The 10,158-nt window shown below is 45.0% G+C and overlaps 1 protein-coding gene across 1 annotated transcript; it reads right to left on the reverse strand.

Moving 5' to 3' along the window:
- Positions 1–4,334: 4,334 nt before the first annotated feature.
- On the reverse strand, positions 4,335–6,687 carry LOC147315870 (uncharacterized). Its single transcript, XM_086260179.1, has 3 exons — positions 5,716–6,687; positions 4,727–5,571; positions 4,335–4,455 (listed from the first exon to the last, which is right to left on the reverse strand). Exons 1-3 carry the CDS (start codon positions 6,685–6,687, stop codon positions 4,335–4,337), a joined length of 1,938 nt encoding a protein of 645 aa, XP_086116305.1.
- Between the last annotated feature and the right edge of the window lie 3,471 nt (positions 6,688–10,158).

Below are 10,158 nucleotides of genomic sequence, written 5' to 3' on the forward strand. Positions count from 1 at the left end.
ATAATAATAATAATAATAATAATAATACTTATTATTATTATTAAGTATTATTGTTATTATTTCACTATATATTTTTTAACCTATAGGTAAGGTAATGCAATTTTAAAAGTAGGTCATTCTAAATTTAAAATTGCCAACCAGCCAGAATAAAGCCACATCACCACAGCTGTACAAACATACATTTTTAAATGGATGAGAATGCAAGGGGAGCAGGGAGAAAGGAAGGGGGGGGGGGGGGGGGTGGTGGTGGTGGCACTGGATTAGAGACACAGCAGGAGAGGAAACAAAGTACAACTGAATGGTGCACGATGCCTTTTGTAAGAACTAGTTTACATGGCTCTGCTGAAATGCCCAAAACAAATGAAGGCTGTTATCTCAAAAGAAAGAAAACAAATAAATGATTTGAGAGCATGAACTGCTCTTTCATTAATTGTTTTGTTATTGCTGGGATGATATCAACATTCATATTTATGATGTTCTGGGGTTGAACAAGTGTTTTGATTAAAGTCTTTTCCATGTTTTCTTTAAAAATTCTGTAATTCACACCTTAGTCCATAATTTTAGTGAGTAAAAACACATTAACTGCAATAGGACAATTTAAAGTTTGTCCATATTTATTTGATTTACTATTAAATTGATTATTAATGGAATTTTGTTTGTAGTTTCATTAGATAACACTTTTTGATCTATGGATTTTTAAGATTAATAACATCATGTTAATATTGTAAAATGTTTTCAAATTGGGATTAAACAAGAAACAGCATAATAAAACATAGATATGCAGCACATCCAGATCAGGAGTCAAAAACAGTTAAAAATACCCCCAAAACCTCACCTTTTCCTTTTATTGTAGCCTGCACTCTTTCATTGAGAGTGGTAAGAATCTCACCTTACCTGTGGGTAACACCTAGCAGGCACACTTTGATCCCACTGTGCAAGAGTCAAGCAATTAAATATGTTGCTAATTTTGTGTTTTGTTCAGTGCATCATTCTCAAAGTATTGCATACGTACAGATGCATACTGTGGCTTTGTGTGTTGTGTTCAATGACAATGACAAAGACAAAGACACAAAGGAAAGAACAGGCTGCTATCACACAATGGCAGCTGAATAACAAGGCAGTTTCCTTAAATCATTACAGAGTATTTTTTCCTTTTCGTCCATCATGTCGTGCCACGTGCAGTAACCAAGTTCTGCCTGTCATCCTTTCTTTAATGATCTCCTCAATCATCAATATGTCTACATATATTAAACTTTTTCATGTCATTGCGTGGCCATATATGACATGCCCACAGCAACACACACACACACACACACACACACACACACACACACACACACACACACATAAATGACTGCTATGCAGTGTTATTTTGTGGCACACTAATTCATTCATGTAATTGTGGGATGGTGTGACTTTTTGTTCTTCACACAGAAGGACTTGGAAGTGTGTGTGTTGGGTTTAGATTTTATTATTGTCATTTGTATTAGGAAATATTTAACCATATATTCTTAGAGGTGTATAATCAATTGTGTAGTGATAGGTTGTGTGATCTTTAACAGGCTGCAAAGGCTTGGTGTGTATTCCACACTAGAATGCACACCCACATCCTGGGAGCACGGGAGAGGTCGTACCTTGTCTTCATTGTTTTATGGTAGGATTAACGTAGCTACGTCTGTTCTAGTCTAAGTGCTTTTCTGTTTAGATGAACTGCTGGACTTCCTCACCGGGGGGGGGGTCTACCCTCTTCCTGACCAAGGATGTTTGCCTTCATGTTATATGACCCTTTGATCAGCAGTACCACACACACACACACACACACACACACACAGTATTCTTTGTTTACATGTATACCTATGTAAGATGCTATATGTTAATGACCCTATGCATATTCATGTAACCACAATAAAAGGAGTGCTGTGGGGAAACCTGGCTGAGAGTCTGACAGAGGTCAAGTGGTGGAACGACGCTTGGCTCCAGCCAGGTCTCCCTCATGCATGAGTAAACCAGAGAACTTTGGTGCCTTGAGTCTTGCTTTTTGCTGCGTAGCAGATTGTCCTTAACGTTCCAGCGAATAGGTTTATGCTACAAACCTATCAGTGTGCGTATGAGTTTGAATTTGTGACATGTCTCTTTCTCCCCTCACCCTCAACTGGTCATGGTAGATGACTCATCCGTCCCGAGCCTGCTTCTCCCTGTTAAAGGAGTTTTTTGTTCCCTCTGTCCCCAAGTGCTTGCTCATAGGTGGTTGTTTGATTGTTGGGTTTTTCTCTTTAAAAAACATTCTTTATATTGCAGGGTCTTTACCCTACAATATAAATCCGGTTGAGGTAACAATTGAACTGAACTGAACTCAATTGAATTGAACTGAATTTACACACACAGATACACAAAACCTTTGTGTGTGTGTGTGTGTGTGTGTGCCTTATTTGGATGATTTTCAGGGAATTTGTGTGTCCGTTTGTTTGCAGCAGCTCATTTGCGCTATTGCCTCTGTTGTTTATATCCTCAACTGATAGCTTTCTCTTCTAAAAAATAGGCTTCCAGTGTGTTTGTGGTGCTATTGTGTGGTCTGCCTCTTTGTCAGCATGTTAATATATGCGTGTGCATATTTGTGTGTGTGTATGTGTGTCCATTTGCCCAGCTAATTGAAAAGTGCCAGTGTTGTAAACAAGCTTAGAAAAGAGCGAACATTTGTCATGTGGCACACGGGCTCTGCACAGCAGGGCGGTGCATAGGTTTTGTGTGCCAGTGTGTGCGTTCAGGGCCTGCCAACCTCAGATGGAAGTCACTTATCTCGGGTACTTGCATCATTATATCTCCTCTCTCATCCCCTTCTCAACACGCTCATCTTTTTCCTCTCATCTCGTCACCTCTCCAGTCTTTCCTCTCCGTGATGTCCCATTGGTTGTGTTAACACGGTAATTCAGAATTTTGATGCTCTGTGTTTTTGCAAAGGTTTTTAAATTGATCAAACTGTTTACACAAACTAGATAAAATTCTGCCAGTGAAGATTTTTGCTGCGTCAAATAAACCAGTTAGCATGATATTCCATTATCCAACAATGGCCCACGCTATTATACTACTGCCAAATTATTTAATACTTTTCTCGCTGATATGTACCTTTAGAAACTCCATCCAGATGGCAGAACTGACGGAACTGAACATATCAGTTTAAAAAGAAAAGCTGTAATGACTTGAAACATATGATCAGAATATTTTTGGATTAGATTCTCAAGGATTGACCTCATAAAATGCTGAAAGAATAACAAAAATAAAGTAACCAATCCAGGCTTTTATCCACAAAACAGCTTACTGTGTAATTCACCAAGGTTGCAGAAAATGGCATGAATAATACAAAATTTTCCATTTTGTGTTTCATATACTGTGACATTGGGGTATATCAGCCTTAACTCTTAACAGCTCAATTTTAATCAATTGCATGCCATTTATTGCCCAATAATAACAACGGGTGTTTTTAAATTACATTCACAATGTATCTGAATGATATCTTACACAGTTTTGTTTGTTTTTAAAAGTACAGTTATTCTAGTCTAGGAACAATCCGATGTTTAGTAGACAAGTTTACTTTAATGCTAGCATGGTGTGTAAGAATGCTAATATTTCCCCTTCCTGTTGCAAGTACAAAATTCAAGAAATCTTGTCATTCAGATTCATTCCCAGTCATAAAATTTTCCTAAATGTCACATGAAAGATAAATGTATACAAGTACTGCTGCAACATGTTTCAAAAGTCAACATTTTAGCCTTAGTGTCACCAAATAATAAAAAATTGCTAGTGATGGTGTCACGGCTTGGGGCAGCAGCCGTGTGAAGAGTGGAAGGAGGACTCAAACGCAGCACTATTTCAGACGTGAAGGGTGATTTATTGACAATACTGAACATAAAGTGGAGATGGCAAACAGAACTAAGGACGAACTAAACTGGGAGAAACTACACAAAGGAGTGGCAAACCTGAACATGAAGGGAGAACAGCAGGGAGAACACGCGCGTAAAGAGTTCGGGAGGCCGTCCACGAAGAAGGCCGTGACGGCGCGCAAAAAGTTCAAGGGGCCGGCCGTGCGGAAGGCAACGGCGGCCGCTCAGGCGATGGCGGTCCGGGGGCCGGCCGTGCGGAAGGCAACGGCGGCCGCTCAGGCGAAGAGGGTCCGGGGGCCGGCCGTGCGGAAGGCAACGGCGGCCGCTCAGGCGATGGCGGTCCGGGGGCCGGCCGTGCGGAAGGCAACGGCGGCCGCTCAGGCGATGGCGGTCCGGGGGCCAGTCAGGCGACGGCGCCCGGCCAGTAGCCTAGCCAGCGGTCTAGAAAACGGCTGTTTAGCTCCAGACCCAAACGAGGCTGGGCCAGGCGAGGCTGAAGGCACGGAAGCCGGGGCCGCAGCGGGCGAAGATGCTGAAGACGCTGCTGCAGGCGATGGTGCGGATGCTGAAGACGCTGCTGCAGGCGATGGCGGTCCGGGGGCCGGCCGTGCGGAAGGCAACGGCGGCCGCTCAGGCGAAGAGGGTCCGGGGGCCAGCCGTGCGGAAGGCAACGGCGGCCGCTCAGGCGAAGAGGGTCCGGGGGCCGGCCGTGCGGAAGGCAACGGCGGCCGCTCAGGCGATGGCGGTCCGGGGGCCGGCCGTGCGGAAGGCAACGGCGGCCAGTCAGGCGACGGCGCCCGGCCAGTAGCCTAGCCAGCGGTCTAGAAAACGGCTGTTTAGCTCCAGACCCAAACGAGGCTGGGCCAGGCGAGGCTGAAGGCACGGAAGCCGGGGCCGCAGCGGGCGAAGATGCTGAAGACGCTGCTGCAGGCGATGGTGCGGATGCTGAAGACGCTGCTGCAGGCGATGGTGCGGATGCTGAAGACGCTGCTGCAGGCGATGGAGCGGATGCTGAAGACGCTGCTGCAGGCGATGGTGCGGATGCTGAAGATGCAGACACGAAGGCTGGACCAGACGAGGATGAAGCTGGGCCGGGCGAGGACGAAGCTGTAGCCGAAGCCGGGCCGGGCGAGGCTGAAGCAGAAGCTGAAACCGGGCCAGGCGTGGATGAAACCGGGCCAGGCGTGGATGAAACCGGGCCAGGCGTGGATGAAGCTGAAGCTGGACCAGGCGAGGATGAAGCTGGACCAGGCGAGGATGAAGCTGGACCAGGTGAGGCTGAAGCTGAAGCTGGGCCAGGCGAAGATGAAGCTGGACCGGGCGTGGATGAAGCTGAAGCCGGACCAGGCGTGGATGAAGCTGAAGCTGGACCAGGCGAGGATGAAGCCGGGCCAGGTGAGGATGCGTCCTCAGGCTGAGGTGTGGCCGTAGCAGGCGGTAGCACTGCCGGTGGTGGTACTGCAGGAGGCGGCGCTGCAGCCACAGGTGGAGAAGCAGCCACAGGTGGAGAAGCAGCCACAGGTGGAGAAGCAGCCACAGGAGGCCGGACGGGCTCCTCGGGCCCCCCAGCCGACGCGGCAGCCGGTGTGGCATGAGGCCGGACGGGCTCCTCGGGCCCCCCAGCTAGCGAAGCAGGAGGCTGGACGGGCTCCTCGGGCCCCCCAGCAGGCGAAGCAGGAGGCTGGACGGGCTCCTCGGGCCCCCGAGCAAAAACAGCCGCAGAACCAGCGGGCACCGGGGCCCCCGGCACACACAAAACAAAACTAGGAGGCACGTGGGCCTCAGGCGCACATGAAACAAAACTAGGAGGCACGTGGGCCTCTGGCACACACGAAACAAAACTAGGAGGCACGTGGGCCTCTGGCACACACGAAACAAAACTAGGAGGCACGTGGGCCTCTGGCACACACGAAACAAAACCAAGAGGCACGTGGGCCTCTGGCACACATACAGAGGGCTGCAGCTGCGCAGAGCACTGACCCTGCTCAGGCAGTGACAGCCCGGTGCAGTTCACAGCTGGCATCTTGGCCTCCAGGGGTCCAGAGTAAGCTGAGGGCAGTAACCCAGCCTCTGGGGAAGCCCCGGAGTGAGCAACAGTCTCTAACGTTGCCAGCTTTTGAGGAACAGGTCCGTTGTAAAACAGTTCATCTCCCTGCTTAGAAACAGCGGTGGAAAAACAGTGTGAATATTGTGACTCAGCCATTAACTGAACTACGGGTTGCGGTGATGCAAGCGGTGGTGGTGGCTGAGTGGCTAACTGGAGCGGCGGCAGAACAGGTAATTGTGTCCTTGGGGAGGCTAGCGGTTGAGCTACAGACTGGGAGGCTTGTGGCTGGACACAGAACTGAGCCGGAGAATGGCGACAAAGTCCTGGCTCAGAAGGGGCGGCAGAGAAACAGTCTCTCGGTTTTACAGAGGGTTTGTACACGCCCACTTGCGAAGGATCTGTTACCACGAAGGTAGGTAAGCGACCCGTACAGTCTCCCATCCCGCTCTGAATAGCCCCAGAAAACAAAGTCCCGGAATCTGGGGAAGCCAATGCATCCCGCTCACTCACCGCCTCGGGCTGCTCGAAAGTAAATGCAGACGGGGGGTGAAGTCCAAGGTCCAAAAGGAGAAACTCCCGCTCCCACGAACAGAGCGAGTCCAGAAGCCATGGGAGACCGGTCACCAGACGCTGTAGCCACCTCTCTATAGCGCGCTGGGACGTGCCACCCGGGCTTTCCAGCCACAGGTCGATCAGCTCCTGTGTGGCATCGATGAGCGTCTCCCGTAGCTCCCTGGACGGATTAAGCGCTGCTGGGTCCATCTTGTGGTCGCGTCGTACTGTCACGGCTCGGGGCAGCAGCCGTGTGAAGAGTGGAAGGAGGACTCAAACGCAGCACTATTTCAGACGTGAAGGGTGATTTATTGACAATACTGAACATAAAGTGGAGATGGCAAACAGAACTAAGGACGAACTAAACTGGGAGAAACTACACAAAGGAGTGGCAAACCTGAACATGAAGGGAGAACAGCAGGGAGAACAGCAGGGAGAGCACGCAGGGAAATTCACCGGGTACGAACACAGACGACGCGACGAGGAACAGAGGCAAACACACACTATAAGTACACAGAGAGACACTGGGAAATCACACACAGGTGGGAGACACAGCTGGACCTGATTAACCTGACGAGACAGGGGAACACTAACACCAGGGACCAATAGAGGGAGCACAAACTCAGAACCCAGTACCTAAAATCCCAAAACACAAACCATCCCAAAACAGCCCATGAATAATAAAGAGAATAATAACAATAAAGAACATAAACACAAAGTCACTGAGTCATGGCCGCAGGACCATGACAGATGGTTCAAATTATAATACCTTAACTCATAATTCTATATCTAAATACAATTATATTTTTGTGGTATGTGTTTTGAACATGATGAAAACTTTAATTTTAGCAACTGTAAAATCACAAATCCATGTCATGACAGTATACTTTGAAATAAAGAAAAGAAGAAAAGCCCTGGATTTGCTTCTCTTTCACTTTGCAGCCTTTTACTGTGTAGACTAACTAGCAATTGTAGTGCTCTCTGCCTACTTTCAGTTTTCAGGTCAAGCTTTCTCGTTGCAATCACTCTGTACCCTGAACACACATCGACATTGGTTGAGAGGGGAAAAAAAGGGCTTCATTCAACAGCTGAATTATTCTGCAGACGAACTCTGTGATACTTAAAAACTACAGACCAACCCTCTGCCCTCACATATTATAAATACTGCCAGCGAGAGTTAATTAATTCTTCAGTTAAATGATGTTACACTGGACACTTTTTTACTGTTCTGACAACTGACAACTCAATTTTACTATTTTAATGAAACCTTGAATAAAAGAAAGCTTGACTGTGGGGGAATGATGATAGTGAAGAGAAAAAAAAACTTTGATAACCTAGTCTATTTTATTTATGTGGAAGAATGGCAAATTAAACTTTTGAAGTATTTATATTAAAGAATCACTGTAGAGTAACTATGAAGAACAAAGGTCAGACTTTACATAAAGAAAAAGAAAAATTACCATGACTTCCAAGTGAAATGTATTCTACATTTACCAAACTTTACCAGGTGAATGGTAAGTAACATATTGATAAGTAACATAGCAACATACAACATTGGGGGGTATACTATAAATTCAAATGGTATAATGTATTAATATTGTCAGGCTTGTTATTGTCCACGCCACATACTTTTAGTCTGTTTGAAGGTCAGTGGAACATAGACCTCGCTCCAGGTCAGTTCTTGGTTTGGTTTGCTTAGTTTTTTGTACAGAATTCATTAAGAAATCGTTAGAAATCATGACGACTTGATTAAAGCAAGTGAGGGCTGAATGATATAAGAAGAAATGCAGAATTTTTAGCTTCTTTAATGTGTCTATTTGTTTGTCTGTTTATTTTTAAAATGATCATGACACTTTTAGGTATTGTTTTGTTCATTTCACCTACAACTCTACATTGGTTAGATTAATTTATTCATTTTCTGATTTTGCATCTTTTAGAGGTGCATTCCATGTGCAAGGACACAAGTTTAACAGGGTATTTATTGGTTTGCACTGAATGCATTATTTGATCTTAAAACTATTATTTAGTCTTTCAAAGATGGTTGCACACGGAAATACAATAAAGGTTAAACACAGCATATGAGATCTTTTGAGGTTTTGTCGTGACGTGACTGCGTTGGAGAAGTGCCATTCAAGGTGACAATGTGAAATCAGTCGTGAAAAAAAAAGTATTTCTCGACTGCTTACAAGTGGTCGCTGGAAGCTGACTGTCACTGTACTAGGTCTGTGACCCAGTGTTTTGTGTATTTTAGTTTTTTACTTTGATTATTATATTTTTTCCATGTGTCCTGTTATATTTTGAAAGAGTCTTGTGTTCTTTGTTCATTGTGTTTAGTTTCACTTCGCCTGTAGCATCATTAGGTTCATGTTTATCAGCTGTTTCCTCATGTGTTTTCACTCCCCCTAATCACCCTTGTGTGTTTTTAGTCAGTCTGTTTCTGTTCAGTTATTGCCACGTCGTCTGTTATCCACACCAGAGACTTCATAGGTTTTCCTCATTGTGTCACTGTGTTTCATAGAATTCCTAGTTTACTCAGTGCTCATAGTTTTTCATATTTTTTCACTGAGTTTCATAATCATTTAGTTAACACAGTGTTCATAGTCTTCTTAGTTTTCCTAGTTTCATGTTTTTCTTGTGCTATCAGCCACAATAAAGGCTCGCCTTGTGTTCCTCTGGGTCTACTTCAGGGTCCTGTTTCTTAAACCATTGGCGCACCCCGCCATTCATACAGACCTACAGACCAGTCAGTGACCTTGATTGCAACTTCTTTGCAACCAGTTTCACCCATCTATAGCCAGTACCCTCCAGATTTTTCCATAGCAGCCGGTGATTGAATCAGATCCAATATGGCGGACAACTCTTGAACAATGTGTGTATGGTATCACATGAGAAACCTAAATTGTTCAGTGTTCCTATGGAACAATTTGGTTATGACCTGTGAGTTTACCCAAAATTTTCTATTGTGAACATGATACAAAAACATATGGAAAAAGTAATGATGATATGATATATATATATATATATATATATATATATATATATATATATATATATATAATTTGGGGCGGCTGACATTGGGTCGAAGGCAGGGGCCACGCCGAGCATGTTGCCAGTCCATCGCAGCGTCAAACGGGAAAGAGAGAGATTTTTTTTTTTATTTCATTGTGATTCATTTTTGTAGTCAATGAGAAGTTTATGCTATAGTTCACAAAAATCACCAACATATTAGTGTGGGAAGAATCAGCATTCAGTTTATCATTTGATTTCCCCCCCCTACCGCAACATAACATTTTGTACAGGTATTCTGGTATTTCATTTGATCAGTATAACAGAGGTAAAAGACTGAAACTCAGCATAAGTTTATTTGCATGTGTGTGTGTCCTCTTTGTTACCAGGGAAAGCAATCTAAATGGAGATGGTTCCTTCCCCCTTTTAGAGACACAAAAAAATCTGACTACAAAATGAATGCAATCACAATTTCCTCCTGCCCTCCCTCTCCCCTCCTTCCTCCTTTCTCTTACACTTCCTCCTCCTTTGTATTATTTTCCCTTTGTCTGTCTGCTGTACATATTTAGATGTATGACTCTGCAGAGATCTATACTCATATGAATGCAAGCTAGAAAGAAATATCAGCTACTTTAAAGTTTTTCTTCAAGTACAAGGAAGGCATTTCATTGGGGA

The sequence above is a fragment of the Aulonocara sp. 'chitande type north' Nkhata Bay genome, linkage group LG13 (assembly GCF_057382095.1).
Source record: "Aulonocara sp. 'chitande type north' Nkhata Bay isolate Kocher_YH1m ecotype deep benthic linkage group LG13, A_spYH_male_GT1.1, whole genome shotgun sequence".
Classification (NCBI taxonomy): domain Eukaryota; kingdom Metazoa; phylum Chordata; class Actinopteri; order Cichliformes; family Cichlidae; genus Aulonocara; species Aulonocara sp. 'chitande type north' Nkhata Bay.